This window comes from Narcine bancroftii, chromosome 7 (genome assembly GCF_036971445.1).
Source record: "Narcine bancroftii isolate sNarBan1 chromosome 7, sNarBan1.hap1, whole genome shotgun sequence".
Lineage (NCBI taxonomy): Eukaryota > Metazoa > Chordata > Chondrichthyes > Torpediniformes > Narcinidae > Narcine > Narcine bancroftii.
In genome coordinates, this window is record NC_091475.1 from 147,072,082 (window position 1) to 147,097,154 (window position 25,073).

At 40.4% G+C, this 25,073-nt stretch overlaps 1 protein-coding gene across 4 annotated transcripts in view; it reads left to right on the plus strand.

Annotated features, from left to right (window-relative positions):
- Positions 1-25,073, plus strand: part of LOC138739185 (phospholipid scramblase 2-like) — a 63,963-nt gene that overhangs the window by 37,335 nt on the left and 1,555 nt on the right. For all 4 annotated transcript variants that reach the window (XM_069890747.1, XM_069890746.1, XM_069890744.1 and 1 more), the window contains 4 exons: positions 1,693-1,735; positions 8,422-8,642; positions 17,239-17,400; positions 18,149-18,310. In XM_069890747.1, coding sequence (XP_069746848.1) covers positions 1,693-1,735; positions 8,422-8,642; positions 17,239-17,400; positions 18,149-18,310 — 588 coding nt within the window. The remainder of the gene's footprint in view (positions 1-1,692; positions 1,736-8,421; positions 8,643-17,238; positions 17,401-18,148; positions 18,311-25,073) is intronic.

Below are 25,073 nucleotides of genomic sequence, written 5' to 3' on the forward strand. Positions count from 1 at the left end.
GTTTTGGCCTGTTTGCATGTACCTATTGCAATAAGGGAGTGTGCTCTGAAATTGGGACCACAATGTCTGTTGGGTTGGAGTGGAGTGTGCTTCAGTCTGCTTCTATCACTGCTCTGCATGAGAATTCTTGCTACCACCATTATCTGAAATAGATATTCCCCAGCACCACCATCCTTCATCTTAAACTGAAATATTTAGAAATAACAAAATGGAGACTCAGAAGAATATATTCACCTTCTGTCTGACCCTTCATTGATGTACTTTGTTTTGACAGTTGTGCGTCTTATTCAACAAAGGGATAATAACCTAAAGAGCTAGTTTTAAAATGTATCATTGAAGATTATGGTAGGAAATACAGGTGCACAATCCTTTATCTGGACATCTAAAATCCAGAAAGCTCCAAAATCCAGCAAGTGGGGAGAGAGACAGCAGCGCGAGTCGGGTGGGAGATGGGGAGAGAGTAGCAGTATGAGTCAGGCGACTGGGGCAGGAGCCCAGCAGCGTGAGTCGGGCTGGGGCGGGAGACCGGCAGCGCGAGTCAGGCGATTGGGGCAGGAGCCCAGCAGCGTGAGTGGGGCAGGAGCCCGGCAGCGCGAGTGGGGCAGGAGCCCGGCAGCGCGAGTGGGGCAGGAGCCCGGCAGCGCGAGTGGGGCAGGAGCCCGGCAGCGCGAGTGGGGCAGGAGCCCGGCAGCGCGAGTGGGGCAGGAGCCCGGCAGCGCGAGTGGGGCAGGAGCCCGGCAGCGCGAGTGGGGCAGGAGCCCGGCAGCGCGAGTGGGGCAGGAGCCCGGCAGCGCGAGTGGGGCAGGAGCCCGGCAGCGCGAGTGGGGCAGGAGCCCGGCAGCGCGAGTGGGGCAGGAGCCCGGCAGCGCGAGTGGGGCAGGAGCCCGGCAGCGCGAGTGGGGCAGGAGCCCGGCAGCGCGAGTGGGGCAGGAGCCCGGCAGCGCGAGTGGGGCAGGAGCCCGGCAGCGCGAGTGGGGCAGGAGCCCGGCAGCGCGAGTGGGGCAGGAGCCCGGCAGCGCGAGTGGGGCAGGAGCCCGGCAGCGCGAGTGGGGCAGGAGCCCGGCAGCGCGAGTGGGGCAGGAGCCCGGCAGCGCGAGTGGGGCAGGAGCCCGGCAGCGCGAGTGGGGCAGGAGCCCGGCAGCGCGAGTGGGGCAGGAGCCCGGCAGCGCGAGTGGGGCAGGAGCCCGGCAGCGCGAGTGGGGCAGGAGCCCGGCAGCGCGAGTGGGGCAGGAGCCCGGCAGCGCGAGTGGGGCAGGAGCCCGGCAGCGCGAGTGGGGCAGGAGCCCGGCAGCGCGAGTGGGGCAGGAGCCCGGCAGCGCGAGTGGGGCAGGAGCCCGGCAGCGCGAGTGGGGCAGGAGCCCGGCAGCGCGAGTGGGGCAGGAGCCCGGCAGCGCGAGTCTGGCGGGTGAGGGGGGGGGGGGGAGAGAGAGACGACATTGTGACTGGAAGGGGTTGGGGGTGGATACGGCAGGACAATTCAGGTGGGTTTAAATCTGGCTTTCCAAAATACTGGACACACTGTCCCCCAAGGATTCCGGATAAAGGATTGTGTATCTGTACTGCATTATGGTATGGCCTTGTGATTGGTGATGAGTTTGAATTTTGGCAGGGGTAATGGGGGTTTTGATCAAAGTTTTTTTTTCTTTTAAGATGACTTTCAAGTGTTGAGATGGAATATTTTGTCTTTCATAGATTGACCAGATTCTTGTTCATCAGGTCATTGAACTTGTTGAAGGTAAGCAGAATTACTGCACATGACCGTTGGTCTTTAATGTAATTGGTTGTTCATCTTATGATTTCCAACCAATTCTGACATCTGAAAATCTGGGTGATCGAATTTCCAAAAGATTTTTCAGGAAGGATTCTTTAAGGATTTCTAATCTCTAGCTGGCAGTAATAGTATTTTTTTTTCCCCCAAATTGATCTCTTGATAACACTGCAACAGGTGACTGGTAGACCAACCACAGAATTATTAGACAAGCACTAAAGAAAATAAATTAGTTTTGGGAATAAAACTGGAGTTTTATCAAACACTCTCAAATCTTGGAGAGCCTTGAGTTTCTCACATCCATTTTTGCATCACAGCTGATTAGTATTGATATTAGTCTGTTGTCTCACTTGTCTCTCACTAAATCCTTTCTGTGGTGAGCAGCTATCACAACATGAATTTTGTTCATACAGCAATTCATTTGCATTGGTTGTGACTGATCCAAGGGCTGGTTAAGCTGTTGACCTGCTTTAAAGCACCTATCAAAAATATGTTTATGATAATGAATAAGAGATTATTGTCAAATACACAAGTGCAATGTATTTCATGGAAATTTTCCCATAGCTTCCTGAACACGGATAACGTACTAACACAAATTAAAAACAATTAAAATGCCATAAAGGGAGATAAAAAGATAATAGGAAGATAAAATGAAACAAAAAATAAATATTCACTGTTGGTTGATCAATAGTGAAAAACTAGAATATTCTGTCAGTAGTAGAGACAGGTATTTTAAAATTCTGAAATTCAGCATGGTATCAGGCCCTTCCAGCATCTCTGGTGATTTTGTAGTTATGGATTGAGTGATCCTTAAATTAAAAATAAAGCACAGTAACAGGCTATTTCAGCCCAAAATTTCCATTCTGCCCAGTTTATACCCAATTAACCTACACCCTAGGAACATTTTGAATGGTGGAAGGAAACCAAAGCCCTGGGGAAAACCCACACAGACATGGGGAAAACGTACAAACTATTTACAGGCAGTATAATCCAAATCACTGATTCTGTAAAGGTGTTGCGCTAACCGCTACGCCAACCGTGTAACCCTGGTTTAAAAAAAGGCTCTTGATCTAATAGGAGCTGGGCTTCATGCTTCTGAAGCATCTTCCTGAAGGATAGCAGAGAGAAAAGACCATATCCCGGGTAACTAGAATCTTTTCTAAGATTCCTTGATAGATGGAAGGTTGATGAGCTTGGTGTGTTTACCACTTTTTGCAAGCTTCTATGTTCCTGGGAAAGTGTTTTTTTTCAAACCAGATCGTCAGTTTACTTTACACATAACATCCGTTGATCAGTTGAGTATTAGATTTAGGTCTTTGTCCTCAGACAGCTCCAAGAAAAGTGCAGAGAACAAAACAAAGGACTCTACATCACCTTTGTTGACCTCACCAAAGCTTCGACACCGTGAGCAGGAAAGGGCTTTGGCAAATACTAGAGCGCATCGGATGTCCCCCAAAGTTCCTCAACATGATTATCCAACTGCACGAAAACCAACAAGGTCGGGTCAGATACAGCAATGAGCTCTCTGAACCCTTCTCCATTAACAATGGCGTGAAGCAAGGCTGTGTTCTCGCACCAACCCTCTTTTCAATCTTCTTCAGCATGATGCTGAACCAAGCCATGAAAGACCCCAACAATGAAGATGCTGTTTACATCCAGTACCACACGGATGGCAGTCTCTTCAATCTGAGGCGCCTGCAAGCTCACACCAAGACACAAGAGAAACTTGTCCGTGAACTACTCTTTGGAGACGATGCCGCTTTAGTTGCCCATTCAGAGCCAGCTCTTCAGCGCTTGACGTCCTGCTTTGCGGAAACTGCCAAAATGTTTGGCCTGGAAGTCAGCCTGAAGAAAACTGAGGTCCTCCATCAGCCAGCTCCCCACCATGACTACCAGCCCCCCCACATCTCCATCGGGCACACAAAACTCAAAACGGTCAACCAGTTTACCTATCTCGGCTGCACCATTTCATCAGATGCAAGGATCGACAATGAGATAGACAACAGACTCGCCAAGGCAAATAGCGCCTTTGGAAGACTACACAAAAGAGTCTGGAAAAACAACCAACTGAAAAACCTCACAAAGATAAGCATATACAGAGCCATTGTCATACCCACACTCCTGTTCGGCTCCGAATCATGGGTCCTCTACCGGCATCACCTACGGCTCCTAGAACGCTTCCACCAGCGTTGTCTCCGCTCCATCCTCAACATCCATTGGAGCGCTTTCATCCCTAACGTCGAAGTACTCGAGATGGCAGAGGTCGACAGCATCGAGTCCACACTGCTGAAGATCCAGCTGCGCTGGATGGGTCACGTCTCCAGAATGGCGGACCATCGCCTTCCCAAGATCGTGTTATATGGCGAGCTCTCCACTGGCCACCGTGACAGAGGTGCACCAAAGAAAAGGTACAAGGACTGCCTAAAGAAATCTCTTGGTGCCTGCCACATTGACCACCGCCAGTGGACTGATATCGCCTCAAACCGTGCATCTTGGCGCCTCACAGTTTGGCGGGCAGCAACCTCCTTTGAAGAAGACCGCAGAGCCCACCTCACTGACAAAAGGCAAAGGAGGAAAAACCCAACACCCAACCCCAACCAACCAATTTTTCCCTGCAGCCGCTGCAACCGTGTCTGCCTGTCCCGCATCGGACTTGTCAGCCACAAATCGAGCCTGCAGCTGACGTGGACTTTTACCCCCTCCATAAATCTTCGTCCGCGAAGCCAAGCCAAAGAAAGAAAAAGATTTAGGTATCAGATTTATTGTCAAAGTACATAAATGACATCACATAATCCTGAGATTCTTTTTTCCTATGGGCAAGGTAGAATTACCATTTATTGGTAATGCAAAAAAAAACTATTCCAGGTACACATGTAAGCAAATAAAGAAATGTAAACAAACTGTAAGACATAGAGGAAAAAAATCAATAAAGAGCAAGAGTCCTTTTTACATTTTTTTATTGATTTTTATAAAGAACATACAAACAAAAAGTGCAGTGCAATAAGATATGGATAATTACACAAACTTAATAAGGCATCCAGTATAACAAACATGCATGAATTCTAAATCATATTCATAATTCATATGCTAAATAGAATATATCCTTTTTTTGGGGGGGTGAAAAAAAAACTCTTAATAGCACCAAAAAAAAGAGAAGAAAATGGTAAAGGAGAAAAGCTCAAAACCCTTGCCTAACCACGTTGCCAGATGCTATATTCGAATAGTGTTCCCTGTAGATGTTCTCAATAGTGAGGAGGGCTTGCCTGTGCTCACTATCTTTTGCAGAGCTTGACGCTCGAGTATTGGTGTCCCCAGACCAAATTGATTCAGCTGGTCGGCACACTTTCAACCATACATCTGTAGAAATTTGTCAGGGTTTCTAATGTCATACAAAACCTCTGCAAACTCCTGAGGAACTTGAGGTGTTGATGTGCTTTTTGATGATGCCATGAGTGTGTCGGGTCCAGGAAAGATCCTCTGAAATGATGACTCCCAGAAATGAAAATTTGCTCACTCTCTCCAGCTCTGATTCCCCCAGTGATCACTGAATCAAACATATCTGGTTTTCCCTTCCTGAAGACAACAATCAGTTACTTAGTTTTGGTGACATTGAGCGTGAGATTGTTGTTGGTGCACTATTCAGCCAAGATTTCAATCTCCCTCTTGTATGCTGAATCATTGCCCCTTTTTATACAACCCATTGCCAGTGAATTTGTAGATGATGTTGTTGTCGTACCATGCCACGCAGTCATGAGTATATAGTGAGTGGGCAGGAGACTAAATCCAGCCCTGTGGTTCTCCGGTATTGATGGAGATTGTAGAGATGTTCTTACCAATCCTCCCTGTGGTCTGAAAGGGAGTAAATCCAAGATGCAGTTGCCCAGTGGAGTATTGAGGCCCAAGTCTTGGAGTTTTCTGATCGGTTTTGAAGTGATGATGATGTTAAATGCCAAACTCTAGTTGACAAAGAGCATCCTTCTGCATGCATCTTTGCTATCCAGGTGTTTCAGGGCTTTGTGCAGTGGCAGTGAGACAGCATCTGCCATAGACCTACAGTGGGTTAATTGGAACAGATCCATGTCACTGCTCAAATAGGACCTGATGTGTTTAAACACCAGCCTTTTAAAATACTTCATCACTGTTGATGTGACTGCCAATGGTTGACAGTACATAGGCAGGTTACCACACTCTTGGGGTCTGTTATGATTGATGCCTGTTTGAAACAGATGGGTACTGTGCCCCGCTGGAGTGAATACGTTGGCAAGTTGGTCAGCACAGGTTTTTAGTACTTGACTGGGTACTCTGTCCAGACTGGATGCTTTCCTTAGATTTATTCTCCTGAATGCAGCCTGCATGCCATCCTCAGATATGAACAGGAGAGGATCATCAGGAAACATGATTGTTTCCTATAGTGGTATTTAATGATATGTCACATCTCCTCAAATTCCTTAGAGAGCAGAGCCATTTGGATGCTTTATTCGCAGTTGCCTTGATGTGCAGTCCCCAGTAGAAGTCCTCTGATTTGTGGATACCCAGAAAATTGTAGATACAGTACCTTTGCCCTGCCATCCTGTCAATGAAGACGGGCACGTGAACCCATATTTTCCCCTTCTCAACAAACGGAAGTGTTAAAAGTTAAATATTAAATGTAAAATAAATATCACTGCAAAATATTTGAATGCATGATCTAATTGTCTTATCCTTGCCCTTGTTCCTCACAGGAATTTTTCCCTGCTCAAATAAATAGGTCTGTATTCCTATCCCTTTTCTGCCACAGGTTCAACAGCCTGATTTTCTAGTGTGTTTTGGACAACTGCAGAAGGTTTTGCTCTTTCTGTTGATGACTTGCAGCAAAGTTCCCAGTGGTTAATCATGGAAATTGGTTGTCTGCATATTTGTGAGGAAGTCCTGAACTTTGGTATTTTAGGAGATGCATGGAACATAGAATAGTACAGCACAGGAAACAGGCCAACTGCTGCCTGAACTTCACAGATATCCCTCCATCCCCTTCATATTCATGTCTCTATCTAGAAGCTTTTTGAATGATACTACGGTATCTGCTTCCACCACTATGCCTGGCAGCCCGATACAAGCACCAATCACTCCCTGTGTTTATATAAAAAAAAAAATTCCCTTCACATCTCTTAAGCTTTTCTTCCCTGCACCCCCCCTCCCCCCCAACCACATTTAAACACATGTCCTCTAGTGCATGATGCTTTTGTCCTGGGGAAAAGCTTTTGACTGTCCACTCTATCAATGTCTCTCATAATTTTGTGTATCTCTATTTAGGGCATTCCTCAGCCTCTGAAGCTTCAGAGAAAACAACCAAAGTTGTTCCCAACCTCTCCCCAAACTAAATTGGGCAACATCTTGGTAAGCCTCTTGTGTACCCTTTCCAAAGCCTCCACATCCTTCTTTAATGGGGCAAGCAGAATTGCACATGGTACTGTAAGTGCAGCCTCACTCTCCTTACTCTGGTACTCTATACCCTGCCAATGAAGCAAAGCAAACCATATGCCTTCTTTACTGCTCTATCTACTTGCATGGCCACTTTCAGTGAGCTATGGACCTGGACCCCCCACATCCCTCTGCACATCAGTGTTTTTAAGAGCCTTATTAAGTGTATACATTCCCCTTTCTATAAGATTTCATCCTCTGTTTATGTCCTCATGATTTCGAGAGTCATCCATGTGGGATGGAGTTAAAGTGAGGACCAAAGATGTTCTGTTGTTACTAGATGTCTTATGCTATGGCATTGCTGCAGTAGTTTCTCAAGGCAGTATGCTCAGCTCCAGTTTTTGGTTGCTTTTTCACTGACTTTACCGTGTTCACGGTGTCCGAATGGAGGATGTTTGCTCATGGTTGCTTTGTTCCGTTCTATCCACAAGTTCTTGGTTGGAGCAGTCTCAATCAGTGTGAAGCAAAACCTAACCATCAGTTTTAGTCTGGCAAGTGGCAAGTACAAACAAGTGGTCGGCAGTAGCTATCTCCAGCAAGATTCAATCCAGCTAGCTCTTCTCAGCATTTGCTGGCAATACTTGTGAAAATCCCCAAATAGTTGCTTCTTTGAGGAGTCATAATTGACCAAACATTTAACTCAACCAAGACACAGATACCACTGTTTCTGAAAACTGACAGAGGCAGAATAAACTGTGATGATGGGTTTTTTTTGCCTTCTGACAGTCTAAATGTTGCCTTTAAAGTACAAGACACTGGGACTATGATGAAACATTTTGTTCATTTGCCTGATGACTTCAGATCCAATGATGCACAAGACCATTGACAACATCCAAGACAATAATTTGCTAATCTTAATCCCATACACCACTTCACCAAGGCTTCTTTTGCAACTCCTTTCGAACATGTTATGCCCACCATTGGTATGCCAAGGACAGCAAGTGCATTACGTGCAAGCTCCCCTCCCATTTGTTCATGACCTACAATAGAACTAAAATCCTAGGATATAATACTGCATCTGGTTACCTGACGGTACGTGGACTGCAGCAGTTCCTGAAGGTGCATCTGTCTCTTTTCCCAAGGCCAATAATTGTTGGCTTTGAGAGAGGCATTGATGGTGTGCTAGGAGGACATTGCATATGCAAGTTGTGTTTGTTTTTGATTTGTCAATTGAAATGTGATGTTTTGTGTTTCAGCCTTAGTGGGATATGAGACAAAAAACAAGTACGAACTGAAAAACAGTTTGGGGCAGAGAGTTTATTATGCAGTTGAAGACAGCGAATTCTGCAATCGAATGTGCTGTGGATCCAACAGGGCATTTACCATAAAGATTTTGGATAATATTGGGCAAACCGTAATACATCTTGTACGCCCTTTAGGATGTGGTTCTTGCTGCTGCCCTTGTTGTTTACATCAGGTGAGTGTAAAGTAAAGTTGAACTGATGTTTGTGTCTTTCTCATGTAGAAAGATCAAAAGTTTTTAATTTTAATTTTTAATTTAGATCTAAAATACGGCCCACAAGCCTGTGCCGCCTTAAATACCCCAATTAACCTACAACCCCTATATGTTTTGATTGGTGGGAGGAAGCAGGAGCACCCGGAGGAAACCCATGCAGACACAGGGTGAATGTACAAACTCCTTTCAGACAGCAGCGGATTAGATCCTGGGTTGTAATAGGTTTATGTTACACTCTCCAGCAGCAATTGGGAGGCACACAAACAAATGAGTTAAGTTTAATGCAACATTTATTAACCAAACTGGCAATAATAGAATTAACTCAATAAACTTAACACCTGAACACAAGCCTTAATACCAACAACAGAATATTATACAGTGTGGAATAAAAACCCCAGACCATTACATACCAGGCAGAAATGCCCCAAAAATCACCAAAGTTCCAAAAAATAAACCCACAAAATCAAAAACAAAAAACCACATCAATCATGTTAAGTCTGTCAGGGGAACACAACTGCCTTGGGGTTCACATGAGCTACCATTGCCCTTCATTTTCCTTTATCCAGGAATTTCCACAATGACCTCCTGGTCACACTTCCAAAGCCTACTTTAGGGTTCAGAAGTGTCCTTCTGGCATGCGAGTCCTCTCCTTTGAATACCTTGTCTTGAGTGGTCTAGTGACTCTCCAAAGTCCTCCTTAGGGTTCACTAGTGCCCTTCTGGAGAGGCACTGGTTTGTCCCACACACTCCACCAATGAACCTCTCCAGAACTAGCACTCTGGGGGTTTTTAAGCTGCCTAGCGCAGGCTCCAGTTCTCCCCATTGGTGGAGAGGTTAGCAGCTGTAGGCTTGCCCTCCTGCGAGCCACGAACTTCTAGTGTGTGGTTCCCGTGCTTTGACAGCTATCAACATTTCCTAGTGTCAGCTTATCGCTGCTACAGCTCCTATCAGCTATCAAATCGCCTGGAGCATGTTCAGTCCTTTGTCAGCTGTCAAAGTGCCCTAGTGGTTTCTTGCACAACTACAGCTGTTAAATCCCCTCTGTAGTAAGTTCAGTCCTGTAAAAAAACAAAATAGTTAAGGTCCATAACAGCTATGCTAACCTCTGAGGGAGTCCTTTGATTGAGAGGCATCTTATATTTTTAGTACCAGCTACAGACAACATTTTCCTTATTCTAATATATCCTAATTTCAAAGTATAATGTTTCAAAGTGTGAGCTACGATATTCCAAATTTCGATCTCTTTAATTTAATAAATCAACTCTGTGCCTCTTGCTTGATGTAGTTTTAATTTGTTGATAAAAGTTTAAACATTTTGCATAGCTTCACATTAATACTTTCATATGAATAACAACATTTACTGTATGATGATACAAAAAATGTAAAAAAACAGCTTTTAAAGAGATATAAAAAGTATTTAAAGATACAAAATTAAAAATAAATTCTTGTGCTCATGCTTCACATCTTTTCGAATAATGAGCAAGTTGTTAGTGGCTGGGGGCAGATATTATGACATGTTACATCATAGTCACTATGGTAACACTACAAACAATAGTTCTCTTAAAGAAACAGGTACGGGGGAATGGCAAGATGGCATAAGGAATAGACGTGCCTTCCAGTCCTCTCCTGACTCTAACTTATTGTTTTGTCTTTAAGTGCCCGTTAAAACTTTTTAAAAAAGTTTATAAATAGTATGAGGTGTTGAATTAATCCCTAATGGTACATTTGTTTAAAAAAACGTAAAAGGAAACATCAACAGATTGTTAAAAAATTATATTTTCCGAAATTATCTGAGCCTGCTTGTTTACAAAAAGTCACGACTCAGCGTGAAATGGATCCAGGAAAAGAAGCGAAGAATTCGGCCTTGGAGCTCCGTTCTGATTCCGTAAGTCTTTCTGAAGGTCGTTTTCAGCTGCCTTTAGAACAAAGGGCTGGCCAGATGCCAGTATTTCAAACAACGTCTACTGAGACTTTGACTGCTGAATTAGCTGGGACACCACCAGTTGGAGAGTTAAAAAGTTGTTATTTGACTGCTATACCACCAGTTATAACAGCTCTTCCAGATACTGACGTAATGAAGCTTTTAAAGGAGGTTTGGATCAAAGATAACCCTGATCATCAGCCTCCTGATACTTCTGGGGGGTCTGTGGCAGGGGCTCTTACACAGAGTCAAACTGCAAGAAAAACTATTAAATTAAAAGAAGGGATAGAAGGTCCTCTGATTCCACAAGAACAGCAGAATCCCACCATGTCTGGATCTACTGATGTTGATATACTTTTCAAGAGTCTTGAACATAAGATATTTTCTTCAATGATGCATTTAGGTGATTCTATGAATAATCTTACTTCTAAGATTAATGCATTGGTGGATGTCAATACTCAACAGATGGCTGATTATGGAGCTTTTAAAGTCGAAACTATTGAAAGACTTGAGATGTGTGATCAAGGATTATCTGATGTACAAGATCAATTGCAAGATGTGGATAAAACAATTGAAACATTACAGATTCAGAATAAAAATTTAGCAATAAAGGTTGATTATTTGGAGAACCAATCCAGACGGAATAATGTGAAAATTGTCGGCTTGCCAGAAGGCATAGAAGGGCCAGATCGAAGAAAATTTTTCACTGAATGGATTCCACAAGTGTTGGGACAAGATAAGTTTCCTGAAGGTTTAATATTGGAACGGGCTCATAGAGCTTTGAGAAGGAGACCTTTTTCAGGACAGAATCCAAGACCTGTTCTGGTTCGCTGTTTAAATTACTGTGATAGAGAGACTATTTTACGTATGGCTATTAGAAATGCGCAGCAAAACAAATCTCCTTTGATGGTTCAGAGTAATCGTGTTTTCTCCTATCCGGATTTGAGTCAGGAAATTATGTTTCAATGACGTGAATTTAATTCTGTGAAAGAATTATTGTGGAAAAAAGGATATAAGGCAACATTTAGATACCCTGCGGTACTGAAGATTTTTCAGGATGGATATCAACCAAAGTTCTTTGATAATCCTAAAGAAGCTATGGATTTTGCTCAGTCTTTACCAATTACGCAATTCCAGGAACGACGTAGTCCTCCACGGTCTCCAAAGAGGGCAGAGCTGCAAGAAAGGAATTTGATTTCTGGAAGAAATGGAAGAAACGGTGGTCGCAATGGCAAAGGAAACTCATTTAATAGATAAGGAACATTTGAAACTCAAACGAGAATGGGTTGGGCAAGTTTTTTATTCTTCATTTAATTCTAAGGCAAAAGGTGTGGCAAATTTGGTACAAAAGAATCTATCATTTCAGTTACAGAGTGAAGAGAAAAATGGTGGAAGATTATTAAAATTAAATTGTACAATCTTTAATGAGGCATGGACTTTGCTTGATGTTTATGCTCCTAATGTTGAGGATACAGCTTTTGTTGTGGATATGTCTTTATTACTTGGACAATCAAACTCTAATGTGATGATTGGGGGAGATTTGAATGTGGTGTTGGAGCCTTTATTGGATAAGTACTCAAGAGTAATTAGGAAGTCTAAGATGGCAATCCAAGTGATTAATATGATGGCAAATTTGAATTTAATTGATATTTGGCGAAGAGTTAATCCTACAGAGAAAGGTTTTTCTTTTTATTCCTCGTGACATAATTCTTTTTCTAGAATTGATTATTTTTTAATATCAGCACATTTGCAGGATAGGGTTACATCTGTGGAGTATAAGGCTAGATTGGTTTCGGATCATTCATTATTATTATTAGAATATTTGAGTTCACCTGATGTTTAGAAAACTTCAAGATGGTGATTTAATACTATGCTATTACGACGCGAATTTAATTCTGTGAAAGAACGGTTGTGGAAAAAAAGACATAGGGCAAAATTCAGGTATTCTGCGGTACTGAAGATTTTTTAGGATGGAAATTAGCCAAAGTTCTTTGACAATCCTAAAGAGGTTATGGACTTTGCTCAGTCTCTACCAATCATGCAGTTTCAGGAACGATGTAGTCCTTCAAGGTCTCCAAAGAGAGTAGAGATGTAAGGTGGGATCCAGATTTTTAAAAGAAATGGAAGCAATGGTGACCGAAGTGGTAACGTTGATTTAAAAAAATAAATCTTTTATTTTTTTTTGAGAAGAGTTTAAATAATGATGATAGTTTAATGAAATGGGAGTTGGGAGAGGGAACTGGGTGGGCACTAGTTTCCAGAAGTCATCAGCTACCTGTGAGTTATCTCACACCCAATATTTTGGGGGAGTTACCGCTTTGGGCGGTTTAAACAGGAGGAGGTAGTTGTGACCTCCGACCTGTTTTTTTTTCTTTTTAATTTTTGGGTTAAGAAGTGAAGGTTTTTTTTAATTATTTTTTTTTAATAAATATTTTTTTTAACTCTTTTTGTTTTCTGATTGTAATTGAGAGGGAATTAGGAGGTTTTTTTCTCTCCTTTTTTTCTCTTTTTTGGGGGGAGGTTTCTCTTTTTTCTTTCTTTTTTTAAGAGGATGATGTCACAGAAGTTAATAAGTCAAAAATTGAGGATGTTGAATTAGATGAAGAGGAAGATGAGGGGAAAGGTGATAAGAAGAAAAAGAAGAAAATTAAGTACAAATACATTGAGGGAGAAGAGTTTAATAAAATTAAGTTAATTTCGATAGAGAATTTTGAAGATGTAATAAATGAAGAATATGGAGAATTTTATGAGTTTGAATTTTTTTTTCTTATATAAGGGGAGGGGAAGGGAATAAAAAGTTTATCTGATTGTTTTTCTAAGGGATGTTTTTGTTCTCTCGAATTATAAAGGAAACTTGGTATTAATGGAAATTCTGTATTTATGTATTATTAATTATGATTTTTTTGTATAACAGATATGTGGTTGATATATGATTTTAATATTTGAACTTAGTTTTAAAGTGGATTTCATTTGTTAAATACATGTATTATGTTTGATTTAAATATATGTTTAAGGGTATTATTTTAGTATTGATATTTTTTTTGTTGTTAGTTTTTTTGTTGTTAAGTTTTATCTTTATTTTGTAAGTGGGTTTTTTTTTAATTTTATTTACAACCTTGTTAATTAATTATTCAGTCTTTATTTTGGGGGGAGGGTTGGACTAATTTTAAATTAGATGATTAATGTTGTGTTATAATTATTGGGGGGGTTAATTTGTGTAGTTTAATGATGTAGTATTCTCATTTTTATTATCTTTTTTATTATTTCTTTAAATGTAATTTTTATTTTATTCATGTCATAAAATTTTAAATAAAGTTTAAAAATAAAAGAAACAGGTACAAAATCAACAAGAATCAAAAATACAAGGTTTTAACTTTATACCAGCTGAAATCTTGGAATATGTAATTTATCTATGACAATTACATAATCTGTTCATCTAAAGGGGGAAAACTTTGTGAAGTTTTTGTTATTTCTTGGTTATTTTAATCTCGATTGTCTTAACTTTACTTCCCAGAAGGTGGAAACTGAATTCTGCTCTGACACCAAAAGGATCTTTTACTTTCTAAAACAATACATAACAATAATAATTCCAAAATAACACAAAATCTACTCAGGAGGTTAGGCAGCAGTAGCAGTTCAGGATTTCCAGGCATGTGGTTAACACAGTTAGAACTTTACCAGCAGTTTCTGGACAGGCAATTTACTGTCCCTGAATAATCTGCATTAGCTTGGACCGGCCACCTCTATAGAGTCATAGAGGAGAAGGTTTGCAGAGTATTAGGGATTAATTATTTCAGTACTTTTTTGGAAATTTAAGTTTAATTAATGTATTTAGAATGATTGTTTCTGTATGTCAAACCTTCAAAAAAAATTGTGTTGATGAGTGACTTTGTCTGCTTCACATCATTATCTTTTCGCTTCTGTTTTGCTCTGATGAGATTCCAGCAAACGTCCTTGTAGTTCAGAGGCTGAATTCTGAGCAACAATTTGTTTTCTGAATAGTGCAATAGAAGTGATCTTTTAATATTGATTCAAATGATCTTAAGGAAAGATTGTGGCTTGTCTAAGAATTTCTGCTCCAAGTTTATAAACTGCAGCTCCAAGATACTTGGAAGGGGAGGTGCAGTAGCATCTTTTTTTTTTCCCCTCTGCTCTTTGTTGTTGTGTAGCTATGGTTAATCTGATAATCAAATGAGTGTTCCCTTTGAAGGAAACCCAAATTATGTGATAGGGAAGATTGTCGATAGGGAATAACTGTCCCAAAATTGATTGTGCTTCTGTATCATGCCTCACAAAGCTTCTCAATCTGAATCCAGTCACAGAAATCTGCTTTAAAAGAAAAAAAAATACTCCAGGCCAATTCAGGAGAAGGAACATTTCTACTTTTCCCAATATCAATCAAAACTGGTTCTAAAGGCTCATCAGATATCAAGACAAAATCGTGTTAGTCAAAACCAGATACAGTAATCATCCAGCTCTCTTCTGAAACTCCACCTTCACTTATGAGCTGGAAAATTTTATAGAGGTCAATAAACCAATGAAAAGAACAAATGTAGACAATTTTGGTCATTTTTTTGGGCATATTTATGGGGTAAAATTCCCACAGGATCTGATGTTATTTTTATTGAGTAATGTTCAGGCTGTAAGGCCAAAATTAAAATTAATTATTTATCAAATTGAATTTATGTAATTGCTTTATATGTATAGCAATATCATGGAAGTCAGAAATAGATTTAGGCATGGAAAGATAGCATGCAGAAATTTGTATTGTATACCACTAGAGAAAATTACTTATAATCTGCAAGATAAATATAATTCTTTTGGAAAATATGAAGGCCATAGTTAGAAAATGTTGGTTTGTATGTATGATTGATTTTCTGAAAACCTCACTTCTTGGAAACCTCCAATAGACTTTACTGTATAAATGTTTTATTTTCTTGGCATTCTTCAATATTTTTTGATTTTTTTTTCTTTTAGGGGTGGATGGGTTGGGGGGGATGGAGGTGGGATAATATATACCATATGTATAACTTCTTTTGAAATAATTTAAAATTCAATGTTATGTAACTATTATTGTGGTTTAAAAATTTATAAATATTTAAAAAAAAACAAATGTCCTTCATTTGACCTGTTTCCTTGCCAAATTGTCAACCTGTTTATCCACATTTTCTGATTAAATGGGCCTAAAACATTGGGTAGTTTTTACTTCCTATAAATGCTACATGAGCTGCTGAGTTTCTCCAGCATATTTGTGTATTGCACTTGACCTCAGCATCTGCAGATTTACCTGTTTAACACCAGATGACGTAATGTGGCATTCTGTAGAAGGTTATTCTGTGCATCGTCTTGCTGATAGTTTGTGGGACAGCAGGCTGGACTATGCAAATAGGAAGTGGAACACTGAAGTCTGAAGATCCTGTGATGGTTGTGAAAACGCTAGAGGAGAACTTCTTTAGGGCACGCAAGGAAAATCAGGACAACTCGATGACAGGCTGAAAAGGCCTAGGAACATAGGAAGTAGGAACAGGAGTAGGCCAAAAATGGCCCATCGAGCCTGGTCCACCATTCAATACGATCATGGCTGATCTAATTTATGACCTACCTCCCCTAAATTGGAGAATTCCATGTTGAATGCATAAGGTTGCAGACTGCTCAAATGGAGCATGAAGTATTGTTCCTCAAGCTTTCATTATCCCCTGTTATAACAGTGATTGAAACCACAGAAAGAGAGGTCAGAGTGGAAGTAGGGATAGAGAATTCAGAGGGGAGGTGATTTCAGCTCTGCATCCTGTGATTTCTTATTCATTTTAGTGCATACGCTATACAGTAATAGGTTCTAAACTATGAAACAAAATACTGTATTCTTGGCAAGATTTTTTTCAATCAGATGTTTTCTAGAATTTTAATATTTGTAAGGGTTCAGCAAACTGAAGCTTCCTGGTCTGGTTGGAAATATTTTTATTAAAAAGTTATATTAACCATTCAAGTAATCACTGCAACTTGTATGAAGAAAGAAGTTGAGGGAATTGAAAATTCCTGAAATAGTTACTCTTGCCAAACAATAAGTTGAGAGGAGGATATTGTGATGTGCTCAGTTTGATTAACAAAGAGATGGAAGGTTGAATTGGGTGGGATAGTGGAAGCTTGGAAGAAATAAGAAAAAGGCCAAATAAATGAAGACCATGAACATAATCCAGAGCTGAGTAGATTTATGATTACAAGGAAACAATTAAATAGCCAAAAGATTGTAATTTAAATTGACTATTAGGCAGGGAAGCCTAATAACCTGAATATGCTTAAGATTGTCTGATCTCAGAATCTAAGCAGACTCAGGCCTGGTCAATTCTTGGAGGGAAGCCGCTTAGGAGCACCAGGTGTTGTAGGTTTCTGTGAGGAGCTCTGGACAAAGTGGTGACTCTCTGTCTGCCTTACAGCAGACAAAAGTTAAATAATTTCATGTATGTTACATTCTAAATGTTGTATTACATGACAATAATGGAACCTTTACCTTTAATTCTGACACGTTTGTTCTTCATATTCAATTGATCGTAAAAACTTCCTATAAGCTTTTAAATCAACTTTATCCAAGTAACATTGCTCAATCGTTGCTGAATATTAAAATATTTCCTCTTGCAGATGGAAGTTCAGGCACCACCAGGAAAAACCATTGGCTATGTTGTCCAGGAATGGCACCCTTTTATACCTAAAATGAGCATCCAGAATGAAAGACACGAAACCGTGTTGAAAATTAAAGGTCCCTGCTTGGCATTCAGTTGTCTTGGTGATGTCAACTTTGAAGTAAGTGCACCTACTGAACATTAACTTCACTGATCGTCAGTATTGACTCTCACAAAACCTTCATTTTGTTTGCTATGATGAATCTGCTAAATAGAATCCAATTTTAACAGCCAACCCGACTCTAAGATGTGTAATGAGGTGGGAGGGATTAAATAATGCAAAGGTAAAATTTAAATAGCTCTGCCTTCCTGTTTAAGCTCATGAAATCTTGGGGGATCTGAAGAGGCTGGACAGGAATTCTCATGTCAGTGAAGCATATGTATTCAATGTGGTGTTGCTGCCTTTTCTTAGAAGGAAAACGTATGAGCGCAATATTTCTGAATTTGTGGTCTCCGTTTGTTTTATGTCATCTTTGACAAAGAATAATATTACTGACAGAACATGTAACGTGTGAAGTAAGATTTTTGAAAGGCAAATTTTATGACAAAAATCTTAAAATTTCCCACCAAAACAAAACAAAGGCCCCATCAGTGGTCTGGGAGGAACTTGAGCTCACAAGCAACCCCCTGCCGGTTTGTTGTAGGTGGTCTGGGGTAAAGTAATTAAATAAAATAGGGTTGAGAATAAGTGCTCAAGACTAATGAATAAGCAAAATTGATGTATTTTTAGGCAGAAGCTGGCCCTGCTGGGAGTAGGAAGATTATGTTCAATAGTAGCTGCATGATATTAATTGAAATAATGGAAGTTGGCAGGGTGAAATCAATAATATTTATCTTGCAATGAAAATGCTTTTGGTGATTCCTACTAGGTTCTAAGTCGTGACGAGACCAGTGTTATTGGCAAGATCTCAAAGCAATGGTCAGGTCTTGTTCGTGAATATTTCACAGATACTGACAACTTTGGAATTCAGTTTCCTATGGATTTGGATGTTAAAATTAAAGCTGTCCTTCTTGGAGCATGCATACTTGTGGTAAGTGGAAATAACATAGAAGTTGGCATTGTGGGAAGGGAAGAATGACAGAAAAACAGTAGAATGCAGTTGCATTCAGTGCCTGTTTTAGACTGGGGTGCTAGTATTCCTGGGATAAGACATGATAACTTTGGGGCGGGACAAGTATCCATTGGTCTACTATTGCACAGATGACATTTGGTCCAGTAAATTTGCAGCAGATTTCACAGTGGGCACAGCAATGTTAATTTTTTGGTCATTGCCCTTTTCTGATTAGAGTTAGGACAAGATGCTACCAGGTCTAAATTCCATGATTTCCACCTCTTACAGATCAATACAGTGAAAAGTTGTTGTAGTCATTTGGTCAATCTTCTGTCAGATCCTTATAGAGTAACCTGTTGGTCACAATTTCCTCCACTGTTTTCCCTCTCTTTGCCTATTGCTTTTTTGAGGACCCCTTCAATATTTATCAGGATCCCCCCCAGAGACTGTGATCTCCAGGACGTAAAACTTCTTTGCATCTTGCTTGTATCTTTTAGTTCTGTTCCTTAAGTTGTCAGTTAATAAGAAAATGTCCCTCTCTTTACCTTTGTTAAATTATTCAAAATCTTGTATCAAGTTTTCTCTAAACCTTTGTTTCAGGAACAGGTGTATAACCATAGAACATTACAGCAAAGAAAACAGGCCCTTCAGCCCTTCTAGTCTGTGCAAACTATTACTCTGCGCAATTCCACTGACCAACACCCAGTCCAAAGCCCTCCATATCTCTCCCATCCATGTACCTGTTTAAACTTTTCTTAAATGCGAAAAGTGAGCCCACATTCACCATGGAGTTGGCAGCTCATTCTACACTCCCAGAACTCTGTGCAAAGTTCCCTTAATGTTCCACAGAAACTTTTCCTCTTGCACCCTTAACCCATGTCCTCTAGTTTGCATCTCACCTAACCTTAGTGGAAAAAAACCTACTTTCATTTATCTATAGCCCTCACAATTTTGTATACCCATATCAAATCTCCCCTCATTCTTCTTTGTTCCAGAGAGTAAAGTCCTAACCTGTTTAATCTTTTCCTGTAACTCCTAGCAACATTCTAACTCCCTGTGCCAATCCAAAAGTCTGGCTTTCCTACAATACTCCTTGCACCCTAGAACACTTTCATCAATCACATGCAAACTTTTGATTTCTGACTTTACATGAAGTATTCAAATAATCTTTTCCCTCCTTCACTCCACCATCTGCTCTGCCACTCTGGTTTCATCCCCCTGCAAATCTAGTTTTTCTAAAAAAAAGGATCAGCATGAGCAAACCTTCCCACAAGGGTATTAATCCCCCTCCACTTCAGATGCTAACTGCCCTATTGGAACATGCCCAACCTTCCCTGGAAGAGAACCCAATGATCTACAAACCTGAAGCCCTCCCTCCTGCGCCATCTCTTTAGCCACATTTTAAGCTGCAGTATCCTCCTATTTCTAACCTCACAAGCACATGGCAAGGGTAGCAATCTTGAGATGACAACTCTGGCGGTCCTGTCCTTCAACTTGGTGCCTCATTTTCTGAACTCTCTTTGCAAGATTTCATCACCCTTCCTCCCCATGCCTTTGGTCCCTACATGAACTATGACATCTGGCTGCTCACCCTCCCCCCTGAGAGTGACTGGAAATATCTTGGACTCTGGCAGCAGGAAGGCAACATACCATCCAGGATTCTCTCTCTTCCACAGAACCTCTTATCTATCCCCCTAACTATGGAATCCCCTATCGCTACAGTTCACCTCTTCTCCTTTCTTCCTTTCTTAGCCACAAGACCAGACTCTACGCCAGAGATGTGACTGCTGTGACTTGTCTCTCTTCTTCCCCCTCCCCTCACCCCACTACCCCAGGCAGTAGTGGTTACTGAGAGGAATGGCCACAGTGCCGTGCGCTGACTGCTTGTTCCCTTTCTCTTCCCTGAATGTCATCCAGCTACCCTCCTCCTGCCTCTTCAGTGTGCAACTCCTGTCTATCACCCCCTCAGCCTCTTGAATGATCTGAAGTTCATCTAACTCCAGCTCCAATTCCCTAACTTGGTTTGTAAGGATCTAGATGCATTTCTCACAGATGACGTTGATAGGGATACTGTTGGCTTCCCTAACTACCCACAATCTGCAAGAGGAGCATGTCCCTGCCTTTGCTGCCATTCTCACTATGAAAAACCTGACCTTAGCTTGCCTCATGCCAGCACCTTCTCCTTAACCTCTGCTCACTGAAGCCTCGTGAACCAAAGCCTCAAATTCCCACTCCTATACTGAGCCACACACACAATGGGCACTCCGCTCTGTCCCTGCTTTGCTTTAATTTCTCCTGCTCCTGTGTATCTTTCTCACTCTGCAATTTGATTAGTCTGCTGCATTGTTCTGTGTAGTCTCTCCATGATAACATTCAGGCCAATATCCTACTGAGCTGATATCATTTTTGGTTCCTTCCTAAAATGTGACCAGCATTGTTTGCAATACACAAGATGTGGCTTAAGAGTTTTATACTTGTTCAAAATAGCTTTGCTGCTTTTGCAATCTATGCCTTTTATTTAAGAGTCTCTGAACCCCATATGCTTCAACCATTCTCTCAATATGCCTCTTTCAAGGATTTATGCATATGCTGTTACTACACAACTTTCAAAACCCTGCCGTTCTTTCTACCAAGGTCTCACTCCACCTTTGGTTAGTTTTATTTGCTGCTTGATTATATTTCTGACTATAAGAAAACAATTGTTTTCTGCTGTCTATTTCCACTTCATTTCAGGCTTTGGGATCAAGGGTGATTTAATTTTGTTTGTTTTCTGGGTTCTGGCTACTGAAACCAATGAGTCTAGGACATTTTGGTGCCCACATTTTGGCACTAACATTTAGGAAGCAGTTAGTGAATGGACAGACTCCCCGCACAGAGTGTATCCAGGCCCGGCTCCCTGATCGCCCCACTCACCATCTGCTGGCTGACTCTGTCCTACCGCACTGCCTGCCGAGAGACCGAATCACTGGAATTGAAGAAACTCCCTTCCCCCGGGAAACTGCTCCCCTGGCAAACAAGGGCTTTTTGTAGCATTTTCGCCCCCTTCTACTGAGATAATGACCCCAGTAACAACCTCTTCCCAGGGTAACACTATCCCTCCCGCAGGGAGAGGAGGAATGAAGTTGGGAGGTTTGCAGAGATGCTGGAATCAATGAGCAACACATCAGTCTGCATCTATGGGGAGAGGAAAACATTTTTGGGATTTATTGTCTCATAATTATTTTAGATGGGATTATACAGGTGATCATTTATTATACTTGATATTACAAATAATCACTTGGGTTCATGTGATTTATTATATAATCACGATTTAAATGATTATATAGTGATATGTAAAATTGTAATCTTTGATGGATATTTGCATTTGAGACCTCTCACAGTGCACTTGACGGTAACTTTGATGATCATCAGGTTTTAGTGTGCTATTTCATCCTACAATGGCTGGCATTTTGAGTACAAGAGGTAAAGAGAAATTCCCCCATAATGGTTATCTTTACTTTTTGACAAGTGCAGTAAGACGGATGATTTGATTGTGTTTTGGCGGTGTGAAAATAAGGATACATGCAGGGAACGAATCCATATGAAAAATGGTGAAATGATTTGTCAAATGAATCTAGATCCTTACAAACCAAGTTAGGGAATTGGAGCTGGAGTTGGATGAACTTCAGATCATTCAGGAGGCTGAGGGGATGATAGACAGGAGTTACGAAACTTACAATGGAAATGAACCATTTCTACTCTAAGATAGAGCCATCTGAAAGTGGATTTTGATTTTTGGTAGGAAAAAGTGGTGTGAAGAAATCCTTGTAGATTCTGATATCTGGTATGCTGATGGAACCTTTAACCTGGCCCACCTTTGTTTTCATAAGTATATGTAATATTGGCCAAAACCATGCTGGAGTTCATTCCTTTATTTAAGAATTGCTTTCAAACAAAGGTTTGAAACATCAAGCTGTTTGAACTTTTTATTAGAGTTAAAGCATCTTGCCGAGCATTACCCCAAAAAAACTTAGTATGTGACTTTGAACAAGTTGCCATATTAGCAATGAACAATGCTTTTCCAGGGATGGAATTAAAAGGCTGCTTCTATCATTTGGGTCATAATTTTTATAAGCATCTAAAGTAAATAGGAGCAAGTCAGTACTATAATAGCAATGCAGACGTCATCCTCAAAGCTAAAATGATCCTCTCTCTTGGTTTTGTGCCAATAAATGACATTTGATGCACTTGAAGATTTTTTGCCTGATCAACTCCAGGGACTTTTACATTGGTTTGAAGATAATTACATTGAACAATGAAATAGGAACAGAAGATGCCCAGCACTGTTTCCTATAGATTTCTGGAATCTTTATGAGAGGACCTTAAGTGGAAAGGATAAAACCATCAAGCACGCAGATGCAGCTCACAGACAAATTAACACAGAGTTAGGAAAGTTCAATGGGGAAGTTCATCGAAGGTATAAGGAAAGTTCAAAGAGAAAGAGATGCTTATTATGAACAACTTATACCCCACTACTCCCCATAACACAAGATGAATAAATATTTGTGTGGAACAAAGAATCCTGAAGATAGTGTCTTCCTATGGAAAGAAAGAACCATTAGAGTATTTACAAGATCTTGCCCACGATTTTGACTTAATCAATGTTTATTGACAAAATTCAATGTTAATAATTTAATATTCTATTATATTTAATTAAAATTATAATGACTTAATAATTTTATATTCATTATATTTAATTAAATCCCATGTCTGTCACCAAATGTGAGCACCAAAATATCTGGTGCCAAACTGTTGATGCCAAAATGTCGACTCCAGAAACAAACATGCCAACTATGACTCTTCCACGAATGGAGTGGGGGGGTGGCAGATGGGGTGAGTAGTTGTAATATGATCTATTCCTGCAGCTTGTTTAAGGCATTTGTGATTGTCTTTGAGATTCCCAACACATTGAGTGGTCATGATCCAGAGTTTCCATTTACGCATTCCCATCAACTCCCTTACCTTTACTCTGAGGTCAATGCATAGTTGCCTACAAGTTGGCATGTTATTGGGCTGAGAGGAAACTGGAGCATCCAGCAAAAACCCTTGTCGGAGGATGTGCAAGCTCCACTCAGGATTGAACCCAGGTGATTGAGTTGGTGAAGATGTTGCATTTTGTCATGGAGCATTCCTCTCTCTGCATCATAATCTCATTCCATGATGGAGCTTGGGGGTCATTTTTGTAATTCCGATGCCAATCGTGCAAGTAATGCAGCTTGCCTGACTATGTATAACCTGGGACTCAATGCTTAAGGCTTCAGTCTAGGAAACTACTCTGACGTTGGTTTGTTTGTCCTTCCAGTTTTAAGGATTTTGTAGAGTTCTGTTATTTTCCAGTGACATCATTCTTGTGGGAAAAATGGACACTGGAAGGTACATAGACATAAAGGAGTGTGAAGTTAAAAAAAAAAAGTTGTGTGGTCCTTGGCAGAGATAAACATGTTTTTTTTTTGTAAGTCAAAGTTGGCAAAAATTTTTTGGAGGGTACAAGTAGTTGGCCTTACCTCGGGTGCAAAATAGTCTGGCATAGGCCCTGGGTGACATTCATAGCATTTTCCTTTGTAATGAATAATTGGAAGTGTTTTTTTTTAATGGACTTTCATTCCCTAGTTTTTATAATGTGTTTTGTACTTGTTTCTCACTTTTCTCTTAAGACAACAAATACTATTTCACAAAATGTTGGTGTTCTCTTTTATGTTACCTGCAAATATTATTAATAAAATATACACACACATCGCTTTTTATTTCAATATTTTATATCAATTATGTGTATTTTGCAAATGTTGACCTTCCATATCTTTTATCATCCAGGATTCTGTGCCTCATACTGATTTTTTTTTTCTCTTCTCATTGTAAGAATATTGGAGGCCTGAACTTCAACTCTCACTCCCACCAGCTACAATCCTATTCCTGAAAATTTGTGAATATTAAGTGTTCATTTATTTCTATGCTTGAGATTATTTTCATTTATTGGCATCACGTCATACAGTAATTCTCTCTGGCTATCTTAATTGCCAGCCAGTGTCCTTGTACAAAAGCAATTTGAACACATTTTAAGATGCCTGATGTTCTTTCTTGAATACTGCCTTGTTTTCCACCAATTTCTTTAATCTACTCCTGTAGGACATTTTGTTCTTTCTCGTGCTGCTTCAAAAAGCAGTAGTTAATTAGCCCGAGGACATTAAATTTTAAAGCAATGCATCCATCCCGAAAGGTTTTCCTTTTATTTAAAAACTATCTGAATCCTACATTTATGTGAAATTCTCTTCCATCACTTCTCTTGCTGTGCATTACACTGGTACTCAATCAATGTGATAGGATTTTCAATTGCAGTGTGCAATCTAATCCTGTGCTCATTTGACAATCAGACGTGTACACTTTCAGCAAAGTTCATCATTTTCATTTCAGAAGACTAGGATCTCACTTTTAGCCATCTTCTGCTTGATTACAGGCACTAAGTGCTGTTCTCTTTGGGATAAAGAAACAGAGGACTGGTGATAAAAAGTTATCATTTACTCTTTATATGCATATGTATTTATGTACAGATTCTCCTCTACTTATGATGGTCTGACCTATGATTTTTGAAGTTACAATGGTCATTATCGCTATATTTTATGATTTTAAAAGTTTTTTTTCAAATATTCAACATTTTTGAATGTGCCTACCTCTGAATGGTGTAGCTGTATGTTATGTAAGTGTTCTG